At 39.6% G+C, this 23,670-nt stretch overlaps 1 protein-coding gene across 19 annotated transcripts in view; it reads left to right on the top strand.

Annotated features, from left to right (window-relative positions):
- The window catches only part of BBX (BBX high mobility group box domain containing), a 148,449-nt gene that overhangs the window by 110,325 nt on the left and 14,454 nt on the right, over positions 1 to 23,670 (top strand). For 15 of the 19 annotated variants that reach the window (XM_062003669.1, XM_062003751.1, XM_062003708.1 and 12 more), the window contains 6 exons: positions 2,093 to 2,173; positions 5,772 to 5,852; positions 8,002 to 8,920; positions 9,780 to 9,918; positions 13,174 to 13,322; positions 20,806 to 20,895. In XM_062003669.1, the coding sequence (XP_061859653.1) occupies positions 2,093 to 2,173; positions 5,772 to 5,852; positions 8,002 to 8,920; positions 9,780 to 9,918; positions 13,174 to 13,322; positions 20,806 to 20,895 (1,459 nt within the window). The remainder of the gene's footprint in view (positions 1 to 2,092; positions 2,174 to 5,771; positions 5,853 to 8,001; positions 8,921 to 9,779; positions 9,919 to 13,173; positions 13,323 to 20,805; positions 20,896 to 23,670) is intronic. The other 4 variants (XM_062003768.1, XM_062003776.1, XM_062003785.1 and 1 more) reach the window with 4 other exon arrangements.

The raw sequence follows: 23,670 nt of genomic DNA, 5'->3' as shown, positions 1-23,670 counted from the left end.
GGCTGCTTTTCTGAAGTTTTTCTCTAGGTAATTTAATTTTTTTAAAAAAGCAATTACATGCAGTATGCAACAAGTTGGAATTTTCTTTGCTATCATTTTAAAATAATGCATGCCAGAGGATGATGTTGCCTCTGGTGCATTCTCACGTAATCACTTTGAGCGTGCTTGTGGGCAACGTTTTCTGTTTATTTCTGTGCTGAGCAGAAGGTTCGAATGCAAAACTTTTAGTCCAAATGTGCTGAAATTGGGAGTGTGAGAACTAGTCAGTATCTTCTTTGCCAGCTTTCCCTTAGGTAAAGCTGTAACCTTCCCAGGTAAAGCTGTTACATAAAATAGAAAAATATATTTACTGTTTGCTTATATACTGAAACTATTAAATATCTGTGTTGAAGTGAAACGCTTATTCTAGGAGGGAAATGAATAAGTGGTACCATGGCACATGGTTCTCATGCAAACTAGAATGTAATATAGTAGCTAAAACACTGACCTGCATTGTAACAAAAAATAATAACTTGATCCTAATGATCCCCAAGTTAAACCTCTGTAGGAGAAGGAGCTATTTGTTGTTGTAGTACTCCAGGTTCTGATGATCCTAATTAAAACTGGAAGATGAATGAGATCTGTGATCTCACTGAGAGTTGATTGATCAGCCAGCATCTTAATTCTGATGTTTGGCCAGCAACTTAGGCAGTGTGAGTTCTACATTTGTCTCTTGCAGTTTTTCTTGACTATGATAAATTTTTTTTGGTGAACTAAAATGTTGTCATCTTCTCATTCTATTAGTACTACAAGGATGTTGCTTGCATTTTGTTAGGAGCGCTCATTCTCTTGCCAAAACAAAATACTCTTTCCTTACATTGTTCATCAGGAGGCAAGATATGCCTGCATATTCTCAGGTTATACTTCGGTGTGTGGGTGTTTTTCTGTTCCTTTTCTGCCATTCATATTGCACTAAAAAAAAATCATTAGGCTGAGATAAAAGTAGAAAGAGAAAAGTTGAGTCACTCTTCCTACAAAGTGCAATGTACAATATCTCACTTACTCCAGTGGGATCCTGAGTAGGTTCTCTGAACTGTCTCAAAGCAAAACTAGGATTCTGAATTATTCTAGTTTAATGTTAAATAATTGTTATTAATGTACATTTGGATATTATTCACCATATTTTAAAGAGCTTGCACTAAAATTAATATATGTGTAATGGATTTCTTTGACAATTGAAAAGTAAACTCTTAAAGTGATCTAGTTCAAAAGAAAGATGTTAAGTATAAAAATGAATGCTAAGCTGATTGTTTTTGCATCTGAAAGACCATGATCATAAACACAATTTTTGTGATGAGGCAGATTCCATGGTGCCGTTGGTGGTCTTGACCCTGATCTTAGGGCTTTTCAAGGCTTCCAAGTCAAATACTATTATGTAATGGTGTGCCAAAAAGGATCAAATATGAGAAATAATGTTTAATTCCTGCGTCAATGAGCTTGTAATGCAGCACTTGGAAGCAAGTCAGAAAAAAATTGGCTGTAAAAGCAGTTCCCTGAAGTGTGGTGGTAGTTATTTATTCAGCAGTGGTGCTGGCAAACCAACATCTATTTAGAAGGCTAGATTTGATATCCATGTGTAAGATCTTACTTCTTTTTCCAAGTGAAGAAAGTGAAACAAGCAGTGCAAACAAATGGTCTGTCTTAGCAAATGGGAACTACTGCCAAGGCTTTCCTGGAGAATTTTATTTAACTTTGACCACCACAGTTGATGCTTTTAAGCAACAGGTATGTCTTGTTCACTTAATCACATAAAACACATGTAAAACACACTGCATGATAGAATATTAGCCACGGACAATACAAATGTAGAAAAGAATCCTTCAGACTAATGTAAGGAAGAAATTCTCTATTTGCTCGTATCTCATTGACTTCTGAATGCCTGTCAAGTGTTTCTTGGATGGGATTGCCTATCTGAAGTAGGACTTTCTACCAGAAAGATCTAAAAGTAACTGTTTTAACTAGCTCCCTATTTTTTTCATTCTTTTTGTTTCTTCCTTTCTGTCTTTTCTGTATGTCACTTAAATATTTTCTCCTCTATTCATTTAAAACCTAGATCTCATCAAATACTTCCCAGTTGTCAAGTTCTGAGCCAGTAAAGCACTGTGGGAAGTCGACACTCTTCCAATTGGCAGAGGTAAAGTTATACTCATTAGTGTTACAATGGGAAGATGTATATGTCTGTACCCCTAAATGAATGAATTGTGTGAAGCTTGCTCTAGTGTCAGATTTGCTATTTCCAGAAGTATGATTTAGTAAAGAATGGAATAGCAAGAGAATTAGTCAGTGGACCTAACTTTATATACTTGTTAATATGTTAATCTTGTTAATATACAGAAAAAAGTTACACTTCTTTTTGGAAAAATAAGCCTTATAACTATAATGTAAAATAATGCTTAAGACAATAGCAAAGTCCAGAGACAGTGGCATTCTTAATGAGGAGCTGAATACCAGGATTTGAAAAATAAAGCTTCAGTTATAAGGGCTGGGAAGTGCATTGCTGAATTGAGGTCCAGGAGTACAAAAAGAAAAGCAGATTTTGAGATCATCAAGAATCTGTATGAAAAGCTGGAATTTCTTAGAATCATAGAATGGTAGGGTTGGAAGGGACCTTTAGAGATCATTTAGTCCAACCCCAGTGTATTCAATTCTGAAATCGGGAACTGTCACTAGTAATAAAGAATACTAGGCCAGTTTTCCCTAAAGTCCTAGAAATTCTCTATGAGTCTTAAATATAACCTTGTAGAGTTCTCCTCTTTGATACAGATGAATCATTTAAATACCTTTGAGGCTTGGTGTGCAAATACTATTCTTCTTGATTGAAAGATGAAGATATATTCTGTATTCCAGATAAATAAGGGAGGATGCTAGCACTTACACACTTTTTTGCTTGGGTTTTTTTTTTTTGTCAAAACCATGTTTTATTTCAATGAGGGAAAATAGTTCTCTAGATGCCCATCTAGTGGCATCCAGACATACATATTCTTACTGTTGAGGTTAATCCCTCTCAGAGAAAAAAAGACAGAAGTTGGAAGCACTTAAATAAAAGTATTTCATGTTTTGTCTCGTGGATAGTGATGCTACTGCCTGACTTCATAGGAGCTGACATGAGTGGAAGAAAACCTGCCTTACCAGACAGTCCCAGGTGGTAGTGATGTTTGTGGGTATGTGCTACATTGTCAGCAATGCCTATGCAAGGGTGATTACACCTAACTGTGATCTGTGATCCATAAGGACATTTGGCTGTTGCAGCCCTGAGATAGCAGAAAGGCTGGTAACACCCAGTCAGGGACAGGAGAAGTTTTTGAAATGTCCTCTTACAGGACACTAGCAGGCTTTTGAGTGGTGCTGGTCTGCTGCTGAGTGCAGCCTGAATTTTGGAAGTCAATTCTAAAAGTTGCAATGTGACTGTGAAGCTTGTGAAGTCCGAATTTGAGGGAAGGACAGGTGGTTGCCCACAGGAGTATAAAATTTGGATGTCAGTTGATAGAAAAAGTGAAGCTGAGTCTGGCAGTGGGATGTTTGCCTGTTGGACAGGTTTCCATGACCTTTCAACAATTGCTCAGATGTATTCCTACAAGCCTAATTTCATGTACAAAATTAAAATTAAAGATTCAAACTGAGAAAAGCATGGCAGATGTGCTAATCACATCCTCCGTGTCTCTAGCTTTTGTAGGACATTAGTGCTATTGATTGGGGTTTTTTTCCCGATATTGGAAATTTCTGTAATGTTGGATAAATAAATTGTTAGAGATTCAGCTGAAGTTTTCAGATGGCAGTTCAGGACTTTGTTTGGAGCATCCCAAATAAACAGTATTCATTTTCAACTCGACAGCCTCTTATTATTACCTCAAAGTTATCTCAGGTTTACCAGTGCATCTGGCAGACATTTTTACAGGCATGCCGCTGTAACTCCAAACCACAGATGCTGTGCACTGGATGGGGACTGGATTGCTGTCTCTATGCTGCTGGCATGGCAGGGATCTGGTGCGTGGGAGCCTGTCTACTTCAGCATACCACACTGCTCTGCTCCTCCCTTGTCTCTCTGCTGTGAGGATTAACCAAGTTTATCTTCTGCCTTCCTTTTTGATATTTCGGAGCACTTCACAGATGGTGATAAAATAAAATACATAAGTGGGTTAAATGATTTTCTAAAAAATTCCAAGAATTTCCAAATTTCTAGAAATGGTTGGAGCAGCTGTTCTGCAGTCTGAAGCCTTAGGAGGTTGTTGCTGATCAGCTGAGTCTCTTGCTGTGCCTAAATGCATACCTTATCTTTACCCTTCACTGTGGAGACATGTGAGTGAAGGGAGACAGTGGTGAGAGTGTGTGTCACCTCCACAAGGCAAGGAGGCTGCTTCTGCTGCAGAGGGCTAACAGCACTAACAACACTTCTCTGGCTGTAAGCAGCCTTTGGAGACTTGAACTGTAATGGTCAGAGCTTGGGAGATGCTGTGAAGAGCTGCAGCTTCCAGGAGACCGAGATAGCGGTTTTTATTTCCCTTACAGCAATGATGGATTGACTGCAAAATCAATATTGTGGGCCTGTTAGTTGTTGGGAATGATGAGAACTGAGTTTTAGGAGACAGGGGGAGCTAAAAGATTGGAAATATTTTAGTATTGCAGTCCCTAGAACTCCACCTTTTTCTAAAGAGAAGCAAGCGTAAGAAACCTGCAAGCCTGATCAGATCATCTCTAAAGGTCCCTTCCAACCCCTACCATTCTGTGATTAGAGATTATTTGAGAGTTGTTCTGTTCTCCCTAGGAACAAGCAGTAGAACAAGAGGAAAAGGCCTCAAGTTGCAGCAGGGGAGGTTCAGGCTGGATATGAGGAGGAATTTCTTTACTGAAAGGGTTGTCAGGCATTGGGACAGACTGCGCAGGGAGGTGATGGAGTCACCGTCCCTGGATGTGTTTAAGAGAAAGGTGGATGTTGCACTTAAGGAAATGGTCTAGTGGTTGATAGGGCTGGGACAGAGGCTGGACTCAATGGTCTTAAAGGTCTCTTCCAACTGAAACGATTCTATGATTATGGGATATGTCCTTAAAAATAGAACATTTTTGTCTTCATACTAATGAGCAATCCTGAGACTGATGCTTTTGATTTGTTTAGAAAAATATAATTTCTTTGTACCTAGCTCAAAACTGGTACCAAACACTCCAAAGCACTGAAGAGGATCACAGCCTGATACAGGAAAAAGATTCTGGATAATAATCAGCTACCTGCTTGCCTGACAGTTTTCTGTACTCTGAGTAGTTGTAAAGGTTACCAAAGGCTTAAGGAGTCCGGCCTCACTTTGGTTTCATAGCATCTCTTTTGTATAAGAGTCCTATAGGGCACCAGTAGGTAGTACCGTAGCCTTCTTAAACTATGACAAGGAAATGGTTTTGCCATCAAATATCCAACTAACCCTTCAAAAATACCACCAGTGCGGTCACATGGTGGTGTACGTTAGTGCTTTGCCTTCAGAATCTGTATGTGAGAGCATACTGTCCAGTTCATCCTACTCTTCAGAGGGTGTCCTGACAAGATTCCTAAACCTGCAAATACCTTTTACTGACCAGGATTTTATTTATTAACAGCATGCAGAGGTCTCCACTTTTTCAATATATAATCTTATGGAAGAATTTTGGGAAGAAGGAGGAAACAATTCAAATGCTATGTGGTAAACATAATTGTGCTGGTAAAAGAATGGGGTTTATTTTTGTTTTCTCCCCTTCTGTTTTTTCTTTAGATTTCTTCAAGTACATCCCATTCAGCTCCTTCTGATTTAACAAAACAGTGTGGAACATCAGCATTATTTCAGCTGGCAGAGGTAATATTAAAACAGTGGTGACTAATTACCACAGGTGGAGTGGGGCGGAAAAGTTAATGATGTTGATTGCCAAAGTCTGTAACAACAGTGTAATTATAACTGTTATAATTGCACTGTTGCTTAAAGAAGCATAAATTATTGGGGATTGGGTGCCACAAGTCTAAGATTTCCTCAAGACTAGCCATCAGTTTTGAGGTTTCTAAGGAACTGTGCTGCAGCTGAGAAGTACCATTAGTGTCTGGTGGCAAAGAGACTTTCCAGCCACCACTGAAATTGTTTAAATTCCTTGTTTTAGGGTTTGGGATTTTGACTCTTTGTTTTGGCCAGGGGGTGTGAGGAGTTGCGAGAGGAGGCTGGATTAGTCTGTTACTCAGATTAGGGCCTTGCCATTACAAATTCCTGATAAAGATCATTAGTTGCTTTCATCTATTTTTACTTTTCATGGCTTCTGGTTGTTTGGGGTTTTTTAAGTGGGCAATAAACAGGTCACTAATTTCTGTAGAAATTCTGCTATCATACTCTCAGCTGATCCTCCTGGGAAGAGTTAAAAACAAATGGCCAGTTATTGAAATGTTGTATTTCTTTTGTTTCTAAGATATTTTCTTTTCCTCCCTCAATCTTAAAAAAATAATTGCAAATTTTAGAGCTTATAAGCCAGTAAAACATCACATTTTTTGTAGGTACATCCATAACCCTCTGTACTGTTGGATACTGCAGAACAAACAAAAGTATAAAGAAAAAAAAATCCATTGGCAAGAGATACATGTATTGAATTGACAAAATGTTACTGATGAGTTGCATTTTGAAGATCTATCTCTAGCTTTTGGAAATCACAGGCTTGTGTTCACATTGCAGTGCAGTAAAAAAGTCACAGAAGTACCTTAGTACTAAGAACCCATCTCAGCATAGTTCAGTGGAGTTCTCCTCTGTATAACTTAACCTGTTTCCTAATAGACAGTATGCAGCCCAAGCTCTGATGTTTCCAGTACTCAACCTCATTTGACCTGAACCACATGAAGAGTTTCTACCCTGTGCAGCAAGAATTACAGAAACTTACTACAAAATGTTCTGTCATTGGTGTTATACATATGTTGGTGCAAGAGATATTTTTAGTTTGCAATGAAAAAAATGCCTTGCTAAAATTGATCTAAAGAGACACCATGACCTGAAGGGTACATCCATACTGACAACATGGCCCGTGGTCTGAGCTGTGGGATAGGGAATCTCTTGATGTCTAGTTCAAAGTAAGCCCTTTCTATCTGATTTTGCTCCAGGTGACTGTTTGTTTGGCAATTGTTTTAAAGCAGCACTGGGAATTCAGCTTGAGGACTTTGAGAGAAGAAAGCATGTCTTCCCAAGTGCAACTACTTGGTCTTATGAAGGACTACGCTCTGTAGCAGTGTCAGTGTAGCTTACAGGTGATCCAGAACTAAGAGGGTCGCAGTCAGTGCTGCAGGAATGTGTCAGTGTTAAGATCTTTTTACAGGTCTTTTTCTGGAATATAGCTGTTCCTCAGACAGTATGAGAGTTTTAGTTTCCATTAATGTTATCTCCAGGAGGAGATAACCATGGCAACTACTGCTGCTTTGCAGTTCTTTGCAACGTAAGTCTGTGACATGAGAAGAAAGATTTGGGAGGATTTTTTACTATCTTCCAAGTTATTTTACACATTAAAGCAAAAGAATAATCGCAGTTACTGAGATTCAATTAACTTCCTCCCAGCTCAGGGCCATCTGAAAAATGGAGGAAAGAATTGTATATAGAGGCATTGAGGAGTTGAGAGGGGGGTGTAGATGTGAGAGTTTAAGTAATTTGTCTGTGGCAATAGTGAGAGATACTGTACTGTTACATTACATTTAGGATATTCTGAAAATTAGTCTAGTGCTGGGTCTCCAGGATACGTAAAAGGCACTTGAAGGGCCATGGAAACACGAGGGAGATCGGTTAGAGTCTTTTTGTATTAGAGCAGTAGAACCTGCAAGCCTTACTCAAGCAATTAGCCATTGTCACGTTGCATCAGTTAGCATAGTTTGCTTTCCTGAACTGAGACTGCAGAGAGATGCCCTGTGTAATGTTCCTGTTAATATAGGTAAGTAATGTTAACAGTTGATGTTTATTTCATGGGACTGCTTTTAAATTCATTTTATAGATGTGCCTTGCTTCAGAAGGAGTAAAAATGAAAGAACCTGGGAAAACAAAAGTGGAAGCTCCAGAAGATGTGGGGGAGGAAGTTCCAGAGAAAATGGAAGTAGATGAACTGGAGAAAACAACAATAAAAGACTCCTGTAAAGGAAAAGTAGAACAATCAGAGATAGAGAAAATGCAAAACCAGGATGAGACAAAAGCCGAGGAATCAGAAACTGCAAAATGCAGAGATTTTACTCGCATTGCAATGGAGAACAGTCTTTTTGAGAGAAATGATAACACAAAGGATTACATGTGCTTTTCTCCAGAGCTTTCAATGGCTGACATAAGTATCCTCAGGCTAAAGCCAGAAAAGATAAAGAAGAAGAAGAAAAAAAATAAACTGGACCGCCACACAAATGAAAAATCCACTCCCAAGAAGACCTGTAAAAAGAGGCAGTCCTCCGAGTCGGACATTGAAAGTGTAATGTACACAATTGAAGCCGTGGCAAAGGGGGACTGGGGTGCTGAGAGACTCGCTGAAACTCCCCGCAAAAAACCCCGCCCTATGTCAAATGTGAAGGGAAGCATGTTGGATACAAAATCACCAAAGAAAAAAGTGAAATCTAAAGAGAAGAAAACATCAAAGGAGAAACCCACGGAGCCCACCAAAGAATCAAAGCCTCCTGATTTCCTTAGTATTGCAGTCAGCAAGGAAGTTCCATGTGAGGTTTCTGATAACATTAAAGTGGAACCACTGACCCCAACAGAGGAGGTGGTACCCCAAAGCTTACCAGGACAGGTCAAAGCTGAGGACAGTGACTGTGTTAAAAAGATAGAAACCTGTGGCTCCAGGAAATCGGAGAGATCTTGCAAAGGTGCTCTTTATAAAACTCTGGTGTCAGAGGGCATGCTCACATCTCTGCGCGCTAACGTGGACAGAGGTGGGTGGCTTTGAGTGTTTCATTTACAGCATGAACCACAAAAACCTGTCTGGAGTGGGAGGAAAAGCAGAAGTCTGTATTTAAACTGGAGCCTGAGCAGTGTGTGATGGGAATGCTGTGTCTGATCACTTGAGATGCTGGGGGCAGTTGGAGGGGACTGTGATCTAGGGCAGGTCTTCTGGATGGAGTCCTGCCATCTGTGTTCCTACTTACCTCGGAAACTCTTAACCTCTCCTTTTTTGTCTTTCATGATCTGAAATTCAGTGTTTTTAACGGCTTGCTTGGTGGTCAGCCTGCTTACAGATGCATGTAGGACTTAAGTAACCCTGACCAATTAGTTTGGTTTTATATAAACAACTCTTGTGGTTGTGAGCACAGTTCTCAGTCCTGCAAGAGGCAAATGTGTTGTGCTTTTACTTTGGTTGTTTTGTTGTAGGTGGTGAGTGAGAACCCTTTATTGTATGGAAGGGTAAATTTGAGGTATTTTCTGGAAGTTTTCAGTGAGATGTCTTGAAATGGTTTTTTCCAATTAGTAGATGTAAATGTGTAATTAGAACAGTCAGGAAAAAAATGTTTGTAATTTAGGGAAGTTTATTACTGTAAATCTATTAATCTGCTTCTCCTTATTCATACCTTAAGACGTCATGGTTTTAGAGCTAGTTAGAAGCTGGGGGAGGGACAAAATAGTTGCCAATATCATCATTTTGTAGTTTTAAATAAAGAAATGTTTTGTAACCTCTCCAAGAAGACTGAGCATCATAAGTTGCAGTACAGAATGGGTACACAGGTTCCTTCTGAGCCCACTTTATTTTGGCACGTTTTTCTAAAGATGAGAAAAAATTTTCTGCCTTCATCGCAGGAAAAAGAAGCTCAGGAAAAGGAAACTCCTCAGATCATGAAGGATGCTGGAATGAAGAAAACTGGGCTTTTTCCCAAAGTGGGACAAGTGGGAACAAAAAACTGAAAAAGCCTAAGCCAAAGGAAGAGTTTGGGTTTGGGTAAGTTGCAGTTTAATGCTGTTAAAACTTTTACTTAGGTCAGCCTGGTAACTTGATAGTGAGTCTTCCTCATTGCAGCTAAGTGAACTACGTCCAACTCCCAAATCATCACAAGTAAACAGAATTCCCCAAAATTACAAACCCCCCACTGGTCTGAGTCATGCTTTAGATACCTGTTGTTTTTTGTACCAAAGTAATTCCTTTGAGATCTTTCCTGGTTTATGCTACTGTAAACAGATTTAAATGATGTTATTTACTTGTTTCTAAAAAAATGTGCAGTATTTACCTACTCAAGTGGTGGTGAAGACAATTACTTACATTTTGAGAGCACTTTGCAAGCAGTATTTAAAGTTCTGTTTAGGTGTTCAATCATCATAAACAGAATTAGACTGAAAAGAATAGTTCTTTTTGCCTGCTTGGAGAGATTGGTTATAGAGGAAGAGTAAACAATGTTCTATTTCTGGCAAATAATTCTGATAAATATATCATTTTTGCGCTGTAGAGACAAAATATTTAAACTGTTCATGTACAGAGTGAAGAAATCAAATATATCATAAGAATAATTAATGATTAGAAATACATTAAAATTTAGCAAGACTACACAGAATTGCTTCTCTAGTATATTAATAATTTTTTACAAAGTAATACAGATTTATTTAACTGGAGGCGTATCTATTAAAGCTGCTTAGCCATTCATACTTACTTGGAAATTCTTGAAGATTGACAGTTACTTGAATTCAGAGGGTGAAAACGAATTAAAAAGGAAGAGATTTTCCACATTTCAAGCTTAAAATTGTAACATGTGTCTTTCATGCAAGCTTGTGGTAGCTTTTTTATAACCTAGTCTATGTTAAATTTAGCTGCAGCTCAGTTCACAGCAAAGGTATTAAATAGATTAAAATCTCCAAGTCTCGTTTGCTTAAATAGTCAAAAAAAAAAAAAAAAATGGAACACCTCTTGTTTTTTAGTGTGTTGTATATAAGTTTTTTGGGTTTTGGGGTTTTTTTTATTTAAATTGAATGATTGAAAACTTTTCCCACCTAATACTGTGAAAACTGAATGCATTTCCTAGGGGGAAAAAAAGAAAGATAGTTAAAAGGGATTTATTCGAACTAGCCAAGAAAACTCTGTAAATTATCAATTCATTCAACAAATACTGTTCTGCCACCATTAGCTGGCTGGATTAGAAAATTAGATATTTACCAATCTTGCTCCTTGATTCAATCATGTCATTAATGAATATTATTTAGGGAAGTCTGTAAAGGCAGAACTGATAATTTGTGTATCCCTGTTTACTGCACTGTCTGATCTTCTGGCTACTGGAAAAGCTGGGTTTACCCCTTAACTCCTTCTATTCTCTTGAACATCACCTTTCAGACTCATCTTATGTGTATGTGAGGGTCCTCACCCCCCTGAAATGATGTGTTTCTCCCTGTGTCATCTTACCTTCTCCATCAGTAGGTGCCCACAATTCTTCATGGTCCCTATCAGGTGTAGTTCATCCATGTGCAGCCCACTCCTTTGCCAAGCAATGTTCTGCCTGTATCTCCTGGTAGGATTAGACTGTACAGCACGAAGAACTCAACTTAGCTGCATGTGTCTAACCAGACTTATGACATGTTCTGAAAATTCATGGCAATGTGAATCTTTTTCTTCTTTTTAATAATTAATTGATGACGTAGGAATAGCACTCTGCCTCCATGTCACACAAGCTATAAATTACAGTACTAGTCAGGATAACAGCTCATCTGCTTTCAGCATTGGGCCTTCGTAGTTAGAGCTGCAGCTCATCATATTCTTAAGCATATCATATCATATCTTGTCCCTTGGAACAAGAAACAAGGCAAGTGGCAACAGGCAGTGGGAGAGGAGCTGAGGCAGAGGATGGGATTGCATGACAACTGTCAGAGTAGAGAATTGTCTTGTTTTGTGGTTGTCAGGGAACAATATCGCTGTGGAAGAGAAAGGTAGCAGTACCAAGCACTACTGAAGTCAGATGTTTTTGTGATTCAAAACCAAAATATTCATGCACTCAAGCTGGAGGAAAAAAAAAAAAACAAATCCAAACCAAGCAAACAAAGAAATCCCACCATGCACATGGTCTGCCAAGAGCCAAGGTTGTGTTTTAAGGTGAGGGATTGCTTACTGAAAGAAGTAATGATTACAGAGATAAAATGAAGTGTCATTTTGTCTACCAAAGCTTTTAGAATGCAATTTGTTTGAAGTGCTACTTGAGAGAACAGAGAGAAATGCCGTGTTTCTTGTGATACTTCCAACTGTACAGTGTGTAAGGACCGTTCCTTCAACAGTCAGGCCAACTTTTGTCAAATTCAGTTTTTATAGCAAACAGAATTAAAACTGAGTAGAAAATGTCATTGTTTCCCCCGTCATTGACGATGCTATTTATAATCTGCCTAGCTGTGTGTGCACTGTCTTTTATTAAAATACAATTCCTTCCTGTGCTCCTGCCTGGCTGCACAAATTTGCTGGAACAGAGTGCTTATGCAAGCCAGAATAGTCGTTACAGACAGAAATGCCTTGCCCCACCATCCCCTTCAACTGTTCTGTTTTCATCTGGCTATTAGGAACAGCAATACCATGTCTGTGGATTTCGTGAGTTGTAGGTAGTCTAGTGACAGTCATTCAGGTTGGGCTGAAATATGAGTCACGTTGGGTTTCATGAAAGCATGAGCTAGTTACATATTTCATCTTGCAACAAATAAAATATGAGAGAAGAACATATTATTCCCCAGAGCAAATACAAAGCTAATTCCCACACCAAAGCATCAGATTCTAGAATATCCACATAAGACTGAACAGTTTGACATTTTTCATATGGCTCGAATTGTTGTTTTCATTCTGGTATAAGGACTTTCATGTGAAGTTATTTTATTGATTTGTTTATGTATTGGGTTTGTTGTGTTTTTTCATTCCACTCACTGTATGAATCTGTGCAGCAAGCAGAGCTAAATGTCACCAATATGACATAATTCTTTTTTTCCTTTTTTCAATATATACAACTAATGTAATCAATTTGCACTGAGTTACAAATGCAGAAGCTGGAGTGTACATTGTTGTCCTGGAGTTGGATAAATATATACTAGTTTGATATTTGCAGTGTATGAGTGCTTCTGTCTTTCCCTCTGACTCTATGTAGATAGGTATATATGTACACACACATGCTCCTAAAGAAGTTTTTTTTTTTCTTCAGCAACAGAGTTACACTTAATTTGATTGGTTTTGTTTCCCCTTTAGCTTAGCAAAGTTGGAAGAAGAATTTGAAAAGAAATTCAACAGCCTCCCTCAATACAGTCCTATTACCTTTGACAGGAAAAATTCAGCCGTTCCAAGGAAAAAGAGGAAGATTGGAAGCGGCTCATCTGAACAACCAAAATCCAACAAAGGTAAAGTACCACGTGCAATATATTCTTAAGCAACAACAATGCTACAGGAAGTTCAGGAATTTCTATGTTCTTACTTTACTGTTATATGTGAAAAGTATGAAGTCAAGGAAAGCATTTTTTTTAGCACTGAAGTTAATTCATTCTTACCTGGATTAGTTTTCAGGCTGTGCTCTTGATCATGATTTTCACATTTAGTAGAACTAGTTAAAGTCCATGGGTGAAATATATTCCTCATAGCAAACAAATTTATCAAAAACATGAGTATTTGTGAGGCAAATGAACTTGACAAGTTTTCCCAGAAGAAAATGGGGAAAAGAAATGGCAGATGATCAAAAGGTTACATTTTGACATATCAAAATGTAGTTTTATGCCAGTTTGCATTTCACTGTAATTTTAGGCTCTACAATAATTAAAACATAAGATAGCAGAGATGTCTGAATGAAACATTTGGATTTTTTTTCTTCATCAAGATTTTAACTCTCTAAGTTTGGAGAAGAATGTCCTGACATGGTTAAAAAAGGTTAGAGAACAGGAAAATGAATTCCATGTCCAGCTCTGTGGCTGAGGCTCTTGGAGGGAGAAACTTATGACACATTTGGCTGTTCTACCTACAGAAAACCTGTGAAGCAGAAGAACTAGAGAAGTGAAAATGTGATGGAGAAAACCAGTTTTTAGACTGTGGCAGAAACACTGATGCATACATACAGTACAGAAATGTCACAAAACAAAGCAATGACGTACTAGTAATTCTAAAAGACAAAGCGTTGCTCAAAAGATTCCTCGTTATGCCCAGGTCACTATGCAAAGCTGGTTTCCTTTGCTGCTGCTATAATAGTTCCTCTGACTGATGGGTTTTCAGATCTAATATAGCTATTTTATCCAGGTGACTCTGTATTAGATCTATGCTGTTTGAATGCTCCACAAATAGTCACGTTACAGCATGCAGGATTGAGCAGCTGTTGTTTTCTAGTGCATGCCAATTTTTATATTGATTTTTGCATTTTTGTAATTAGATGTGGAACAGTCACATTAGCAAAATTAGACTTGTGTTAATACCAAGCAAGTTCTGACTTCAAATGCCTTTTTTTTTTTAATGGTGTGTATTTGACAGAACTTCTTCAGTGAGCATGAATGAATTCCTTTACAATATGCTAGCAGAGTGGTAAATTAAGCAATGTCTGTTAGCCACAGGATCTCCTCGGCTACCTTGACCTGGCAGCAGCTCCTTGCATTTCTCACTACCATATTTACTCCTTGAAGCATCTGCATGTCTGAAAATTTTGTAGGCCCTATGTTGTTTGGGAGTGGCGTGCTAGAATGTTACCTCAGGCCAGGCAGCCCAGAACTACATGCTGCTTTTTTCTGTTTAGATTCATGCACGAGAGCATAATTTTTATCCTTATTTGCATAATTTAAAAAGCTTTTGAAAATATTTGGCTATATCTCAAGGGAGGGTCAGAAATATAACTGCTGGCAAGTTACAAACCTCATATAAGTAGTTCTGGCACAACCCTGTGGAGGGAACTACGGTGTACTTGCCTCTAGCTGACAATAAGGGCTCTTTAAGTCGTCTGACTTTGCATTGAAGCAGATGGTAAGCAGTCACATGAACTTTTCCACCAACTGAGCTGTGGGGTTGCAACAAGCAGCCCCAGGGCATGAATATCTGATAGTGACAGTGCTGTTTCTGTAGCGAACATCTAACCACAGCCCCGAGCTAAATCCAGATGGGGATAATGATATCTGCTCCTAATTTCAACAAATGTTGAATTCACTCAAGTTAGCTAAGCAAGCTGTCAGCTTTTGTCAGTCATTCCAGCTCCCTGGAGAGTGAAGTATAGCTCTCAAGAGGTAGCTGAAAAACTTCCCAACAAGCCATTTTCCTTTTGGAAAGGAAAGATTCCTAAAAAGTAAATATTTTTTGTCAAGGGATCCATTTTAATTTGTTTCATTTTGTTAGGATCCTTAAAATTAGGATGTGAGTTGTGGATTTGAAATGACCTGAACCAAATTACATGCAAGCAAGCTTACTAGCTTAGTAGGGAAACTATTCCAGCTGAGGCAAACATTCATTAAGCCAAATCCTCAATTTCATTTGTGGTGTACTGACAGACCGTTCAGCTTCATCATACTGTTGGCTTGCCTGTGAACTCCAACGAGTCCAAAGATGGTTAGAGAATACTGACCTCCAAAGGTGTGAAGTGTACAGCTCTGTATATTGATTTCTATGGGTATTACAGGAGATGGAACTGGCTTATTGTGCAAAAAAAACCAGCACGTGGTTTTGAATATTTCTGGGGTTTTTGAATTACCATGTTTCATACACCATCAGAATGAAGCAAAAGTAAGAATCTTACTCTTGCAGTGTGATGAGTCTGCAACTTGAAGGGTTGCTATAGTCTTCTGGGTGTGATACTGTTGGAATGTTGGAGACCTTAACTTTGCTATACTGTGCTCTACATTACTGTGTCACGTGGAGTTGTTTCTGCTGCTTTGCTCTTCCTTGGGGTTGTCTGTGTCAGTAAGGTAATTAGAAGAAAAGTGAAGCACAAATACAGCCTAGTAGTGTTTGAGGCCTCTGGATGTTTCCAGACAACAGATAATAATCAGTAGCAATAGATTTAGTAAGCACTCTTTAAAATCATTCCCTACTTTTTCTGAATGAGCGTGTGCAGGATCGTAAACTTCCCAGGCATTCTCAGTTCTCAGACCAGTATTTAATTTTTGCAGTCTATAGACTGGCGCCTTCTAAATCACATTTAAAATTTGGAAAGCAGGTTGGAGTGCATCACATGAAAACTTCCCCTGGATTAAAAATGGAGAAGTGTTTTTGTTTGTTGGTTTTGAGGTGTTTCACTGTGCCATCCCTCACCAGCTGTATGGCTTAATATGTTTTATTTTGGAGTAAATGGTGCCAGATTGATTTTCTGTCAGATATCATTAACCTATACCTACAAGGTGCCTGATCTGCTAACTCACACAAACAGCCAGGATTGCCAGGATGCTTTCCTGCTTCTAAGTGGAAAATGAGTGGGTCAGTGCCCAGTGACTTCTTCCATTCTGTTTGTCATGTCCAGTGCTCACTTCAGACAGTTCTTTTCATAGGAAAACACTTGAAGAGCCCTGTAACATGAAAGCTGTCTGTAATCCACACATGTAAAGGAAAATTTGAACTGTCTTAAATGAGTGGCAAGTTTTTTTCCTCCAGAGCTTTCCGAATCACCCAAGTTCTGCAATTAATGGGCATCTTTTTCAGTAGGAGCAAGATTGAACAAGCCGTAATGCTTTGGCAAAAGCATTTTGAGCTGGGAGTGTGCATATACAGTAGTAATGTCACAAAATGGCTGAAAAATGCAGCTATACTGAATCTGTGCAGATGGCCTTCTCCAACATTTGCTGGAGCTGTGACTGATTCCTTTTCTTTTTTTTTTTTCTTCTTTCCAATGGCATATGTGCCAAAACATCCCACCACACCAAAGTCAGCAGTCTGCAGTGAGTCACTAATCCGCTTGTTTGCAAAAATGAGCAACAGGCATAGTCATTATTTCTGCCTTGTGCTCTGAAGAAATGCTCACTTACACACTGAGCACTTCACTAAAGCTTTAATTTTGGGAAGGCAAGGAGAGGAATGCATAGAGTGCTTTTATTAGTGAAAGAGATTGTCTATGTGTTTTTTCTGTCTATGGCCTCTAGGAAGTAAAGCATCAGCTTATAACGGATGCTTCTTTGTGGCATTCCTCTCAGTCTTAGCTCAGGAATTTTTTTGGCTGGGTTCAAAGGGTTCAGATGCCTGGAGACTGCACACTCTAATGTTCCGGAGATCGTGACCTAAAAACACAGCATCGTCCCCCAAGATGCAGAAGCACACAGACAAATCTGTTTGTACTGGGTTGGTTTTTTTTTTTGAAGTGTTCTCTATTTGATCAGTTCCTTCAAAGCGGGGAATTTTGTGAGAGCAGAAGGGACATGTGCCCATAAATGTGGAGGAAATGGAGTTATGGTTCATTATGCCTTGTGGATTCATTTTCTTGCCTGCTGGTTCCCTGAGCAGCTGGCGTTTGCCTTAGCAAGTATTCCCAGGAGGAAATCCCTGCTGCCCTTCAGTGAGCACAATGGACAAGCCAGGGATTGACGAGTGATTAAATCCTGTGACAACTACTGGAGTGCTAGGGAAAAGAAGAGCCACATAGAGTATTTCTGCTAGGCAAGGTGGGAGGAAAGGACTTTAGCTTGCACATGGCTGTATAACCACAAGTAAACTAATATTTGAAGTGATTTTTTTCAGCTTTCTTTAGGAAACCACATCCTGGGTCCACTGCCTAACAGCAAGCCTTTTAGGTTAGTTTTTTCAGTCATGTATTTTCTCTGGATCAAGTGTCAACAGGTGACATTTGTTTGGAGTACTTGCCTGCTGGCCCCATGAAACAGGTGTAGCCCAGACAGCTATCCTGGAAACCGCTGCATGGGTAACTGTGCCTAAACCGTGTCCCTGGGGCACTTGGTAGCAAGAGCCTGCAAAGAGACATAAACTCTGTCCCAGCCAAAACCAGTGCATGATCCCAGGAATGCCAATGACCTCTCTGTTCCAGAGTGTATTTTGCCTTCTCCATATTTGTTTAGGTCAGTTAATTTCTAATAAAAGCAAAGCTTTGCTTTTCATACGTAAACGTGCCATGCAAAGATCCTGTATTTGGTAATTCATTGTCTTAGGCCATAATCTTAAAGCAGGATGAGATGTGGCCGTTTTCAAGGAACCACCAGATAATCTATTTCAGTAATTACTAGATGATTTGTATGTGGAAGCCTGAGAGTTGTTGTAATTTGGCTTTTCACAGAGCACAGCAAGCATGTCCTCTAGGGACATGTCCTCGAAGTAGTTCAAGCAGGGAGTGTGGTTGAAATTGCTCATGGAGTCAGAAGTTAGTTCTCAGGTCTAAGTATGGCATGTTGACATATTTAGCTCAGCCCATCTTCTCGTCTTCTGCATTCATGACAAAAGGGTGTCAAAGTGTCCATGGATGCTGTCTCACAAGAATAACAGGTAAAAGGAAAGGAAAATGGAAGTTTCCTTATGAAAACGCAGCTTTTCTTTTGACACCACTAAAGTCAGTGTCCTTGAATTTTCCGTTTGAGAACAGGGTTTGTACATGTAAGTGATGTGCATTGGAGTACCCTACATATCAAAGATAGAAGCTTATGACAGAGATGCCTTAGGTGGTAGAGGAGAGATAAAAACATGGATTTCCTTCTTGGTGCAATACTTGTTCTCTTGTTTTAAGTTTTTGTTCTGTTGCCCTGCTTAGAGTTGCCAGCACTGACTGATAACTGGTTCAAATGGTCTAGGAGGTGCAGATTGAGTGGTAGAAATGGAGCATTCTGTGATACTATGTAACACGCTGCTTATTTCAAGCACCTGCAGAAATCACTAATCTGGTAACAAAATTTAAAAATGCTGTAAGAACCATACCTCTGCCTCTGACTTGATGTGGAACTGTTATGGAAAGACTTGTCTTGCTGTGGATGAAGTATTTGACCTTACTCTTCAACAAAGCTCATTTTTTTTTTTACTTAGGCTTTCCATCAACCTGCCCAAGCTTTTTCGTTCCTTGTTTTGAGTGAATACAGCCTCTTCTGTTGAACTTTCTGGTATTTTTCATTTGAGTTCTAGTGCAGCTATTCAGATTCATACTGATGTTGCCTGTGACGGTGTCCCACTTGGACTTTATTTAGTTTGTTGTTTGACTTGTACGTTTTTGGCCAATTAATCTTTTCCCAAAGTTTTTATTTCTTCAATAGTAAAAAAACAACCAGTAGTGAGACACAAAGCCAACACTGTCCAAAATCTCAGGGTTTCTATGCCTGTTCTTTGCTGGCCTTCTCTCAGTAATTATCAATATTATTAAAATAACCTAGTATCCCATTAATGACTTTTCCTCTCATAAGACTAGGTGTTTCTTCCACATGCTACATACTTCTCTGCTTCTTTGCCTACACAAAGAGAGTCAGTGGTGGCAAATTGCAGGTGCATTATGTGGACTTACCTTGATTGCATCTTACTACGTGGTTGCTGTTGTGTCTCCTTGGCCAATGTGTGTATGTGGTTCCTTTTAAGGATGAGGAAGAGTGGAGGAGCTTGGTATTTGTAGTGGGTAAAATCGTGTTCAAGTCATCTGCAGATGGGAGGAACACCCTCTAGTTAGGCTATAAGCTGTCTTGTCACCTGCAATGCATCTCCTTTCTGTGTGAGCCATTCTGTTCTGAACTAGCCTGAAGACTTAGCTGCTATATCTTTGGAAATAGGATTTTAAAATGCAGTTTCTGAAAAGTAACTCCATAAAAATGACCTTGCAGCGTGAAGATTATGCATTTGTTATATCTTTGGTCTGTTATGTCTTTGTTGTTGTTTTGCCACTGTTTACTGCGTTTGTAAGACAAAAGAATAGCTTCTTGATGACCTCTGCTAACTGGCAGATTTTGGGCTGATGACACATAAGATGTCTTCTGACTACTGCTAGTAAAGACTATCTAATTGAGAATTATACCATTGGCTGGACATAACCTCATCTCTCTCTCCTGAGAGCTTTTACTCCTACACTTAGTATAAACTCATTTCTGGCCATTAAAAAGGCAAAGATAACTATTACCTTCTGTGGTGGTTTGACCGTAGTTGTTAGGTAAGTCTCCACGCTGTCACTTGCTCACTCTGCCTCGGTGGCATGCAGGAGAGACTAGGAAGGGCAAAAGTGATTAAAAAAAGCCTCATGGATCAAGGGAAGTTTTATAAGTGAAGGCAGGAGAGGGAGGAACAAATGATGCAAAAGCCAGCGCTCACACCAACAAACTGATGCCCAACTGGTCCCTGAGCAATGACCACTTTGGGGAAAAAAAACTTTCTCCCCAGTTTTTTTGCTGAATGTGATGTTATATGGTATGAAATACTTCCTGGTCAGTGTGGATCAGCTGTCCCAACTATGTCTCCTCCCAACCTCTTGCACACCCTCAGCCTACTCACTGGGATGGCAGTCAGAAAAGGGAGATCTTGGTGCTCTGTAAACACTGGTCAGCAGAAACTAAAACATCAGTGTGTTACCAACACTGTTCTGGTCACATTTCTAAAAGACAGCAATCATCCAGGCAGCCATGAGAAAAGTTCAGTCCATTCCAGCAAAACCCAGTACACATTTAAAAGAGAGCGTATCTTTAAACAAGCAAGCCAACCCCTTGTTTTATTGTACAGCTAAGCTTTCCTGAGGTTGTCATTCTCCAGGATGCTTTGTATGTACTTAAGCATTGGGAGGTGATGGGTTGAAGTACAGCCTGCAGGCCTCCAGAGTCCATTCTGACAGAAGGTCAGGTTTTTGTGCTTCCTCATAAAATGGCATCCTATATTAGTGGAAGGGGAGATTGTGTAGTACATACTGTGACTGTTGAACTCTTTGTAAAACTGCTGATTAAAAGTGTGTGTTATTAATGTTGTCTGTAGGTTCATTCCAGTCTCAGAAAAAGAACTTATTCCACAAAATTGTCAGCAAATGTAAGCACAGAAAGGAGAAGCTTAATGTTCCGGACACAGGTACTGGTGCGTTACTTAGTTAAGGTTTTGGGCTGCCTTCTCTCTCAATTCAGTCTGGAGGAAATGCCTTCTAGACAGAAGTTACTCAGCTCTCTAGTCTTTGACTGCTTTGGACACTTATTTTCCTGTCTACCTTGATTATGTTAGCTTCTGGCTCCAGATTATCATAATACCTTATTCCAGTATTGATGCCGGTTTGTTTTTAATTGGCATCTCCCTTAATTACAGTTTTCTTGCTCCAGACACCATGCAGCAGAGCTGACAGAGCAAGGCCAATTCTGCAGTTGGCCCTGAACTCCCATCTTTCACAGCTCATAGCTTTTTAATCATTTGGTTTATCTTACCTCCTTCTTTCTGTACCAGAGACCGTATTATTTATCCTTGTGCCAGAGCATTTCACTATGTCCTTATCTCCTCACCCAGTGATGTCCCGTTGTCTAGAACTTTGCAGACTGCAGCTTGTCAGGACACAAGAGCTTATTTCTGCACCAGATCTCAGAAATGGTAACTAAACTGACCTTAACCAGTTTTCTGTTTGCCTCAAATTGAAGATAACTTCAACGGTATAATTTATGTTCTGGTCTTGTTCTGCCCACTGTCCTGCTGGTAGCTCTCCAAAGTCTTCTTGTTAGACCATTGTGGTCCCATACCTACACACTCACAACTCTAAGAGGTATTTTCAAGTGTAGAGTATGTACAGGATTATAGCTTAGCCTGCTTCCCTCGGCCATTTTTTTTCTTCCTTTTCTTTTTTCTGTCATACTGCTGACACTTTCCAAATCATGTCCAGACTGTTCCTTTGTCTTTCCGCAGTGGAGTTCTCTCCCACATTGTCCCTATGGTGTAGATGAGCTTCTCTGGTTCTGCTTACTTAAGTGGCTCCATGAATTTCTTCTACTTTTTTCCCCCTATCCATATCCATTTCTAAGATAATAAAATGATTATCCCCGTCTCCAGTTCCCTCCAGGTAGCTTTATGCTTAATATCTTTCCCTAAGGAGTGGCCATGTCATTTCTTCTCCTTTCCTGTTCCTGTGTTTTCCATCCTCTGTGGTGTACAGGCGCTGTTTGCCTGCATAGGCTCTGCCAGCTCTGCTACGTTCAGTGGTACAAATATTTTGAAACTACTTGCTATGTTTTGTTATATTTGTACAACAAACATATTGTGGGAGTCGCTTAGGAGAAGTAACTGTCTTGCTTCCATGCCGGTGTGAAAAAGGCATCATACATTAACATAGCTTTTATTGAGTGCCATTCAGGTTTTTGTTCCTGAATTATTAATAAGACCACATAGACAGATTAGTAAGAAAAATGGGTGTGTAATTTCTCCTGTGGGAAAAGAAACAGAAATGCACAATAGAGTAAAAAATATGAATATCTTAAAATCTGCAGATAAAAAAATGTGGCTAAACAAAATGTCAAAACCTCCATTGGATTAAAAGAAACCAGCCTGTTTTGATATAAAGTGAAATGTGCGCTGTGATCAAAGATTCAAGCCTGGCAAGTGTTGAGTACCCTGGCCTCATTCCAGCACAACACAGAGACATGTCCTTGGAAGCTAAGCATGTGAACAATGTCATCATGTCTAAACATTAAGAATGTGTCTGTGCACTTGCTGGAGTAGGGCCAGTTTGTAAGTTCCTCCCAAGACTGAAGCAAAGACATGAGGAACTTACCAGTCTTACCCAGCCTCATAGAAATCATCAGAGGAGAGATGGTAGATTTAAATATTGATGGGGAACTGCATTTTCTCTGAGTTACAAAAACGAAAAAAATCTGGGGTCTTGCCTACTCTGAAGTAGCAACACAAAGTGAATGTGGCCTTGGCAGGCGGCAGACAGCCTCACCATCATGTACTGTCTGCATAACTTCGTCCTTTCCTGAGTTTCCCAGGCTGTGTGGCCCTAAACTCTTCGAATCCGCTGTCTCAAGTTCTGCAGCATTCAAGTTGGGAATCCCAGCATCTTCAGTTCAAATATACAAGGATTTAGTGAATCAAACGCGAAATGAAAATTTCAACTCCTTTTTGTGGTTGGTTTATAGTAGTGGTGAGTCACGAGTCTATAAAGTGTGATTTGGGTTTTTATGGAGTTAATTTTGCCGGAAGAAGGAGCTCACATATTCTTACAGCTGGAGAGGAGACACTTGAAGGACTGCTGTCAGCAGAAGTCATACTGGATTCATGTTTTGTCATCTTGAAAAGCATATGTATGTCTGTGTTTTAAATGAGGAAAAGCAAGCTCGCTAAAGGACAGTTTTGATGTGATGGGATCATATTCTCTGGGTCTGTTCCTGGTTTGAATATCTGACTGAATTTTGACTCCATGTGACCACGTCATACACAGCGTTACCAGTGTTAGGCAAATCACCATGTTAAGAGTTTGCAGGTGATACCAGTATGCATGCCACAAGCCCTGCTTTTCCTAGCAGAGAGCACACAGTAATGCAACTGAATGTGTTAGGAGATATGTCTTTAGGGAGCCTGACAACTGAACCCATCCCTAATTTGGGAGGCTGAACACCACTCAGACATTTATTTTCTGCCACACCCTCAAGGCTTTCTGATGAGAAACAATCAGATGCAATGCGTGCCTTAGCATCAGAAGGGTAGAAGAGGAGAAGAACAATATACACCAGTCCCAACACTAGCCGATGTGTGAAGGACCCCTGTCTCTTGTAGCTGGTAGAGCTAACTGGCTGCAACTATTCCTCTATCATCTCTCCCACACACACATCAGCCTGTACAGCCTTAGCAAATATGTTTGAGAAGGAACAG

This window comes from Colius striatus, chromosome 1, assembly GCF_028858725.1.
Source record: "Colius striatus isolate bColStr4 chromosome 1, bColStr4.1.hap1, whole genome shotgun sequence".
Lineage (NCBI taxonomy): Eukaryota > Metazoa > Chordata > Aves > Coliiformes > Coliidae > Colius > Colius striatus.
This window is presented reverse-complemented; position numbering and strand designations above follow the sequence as displayed.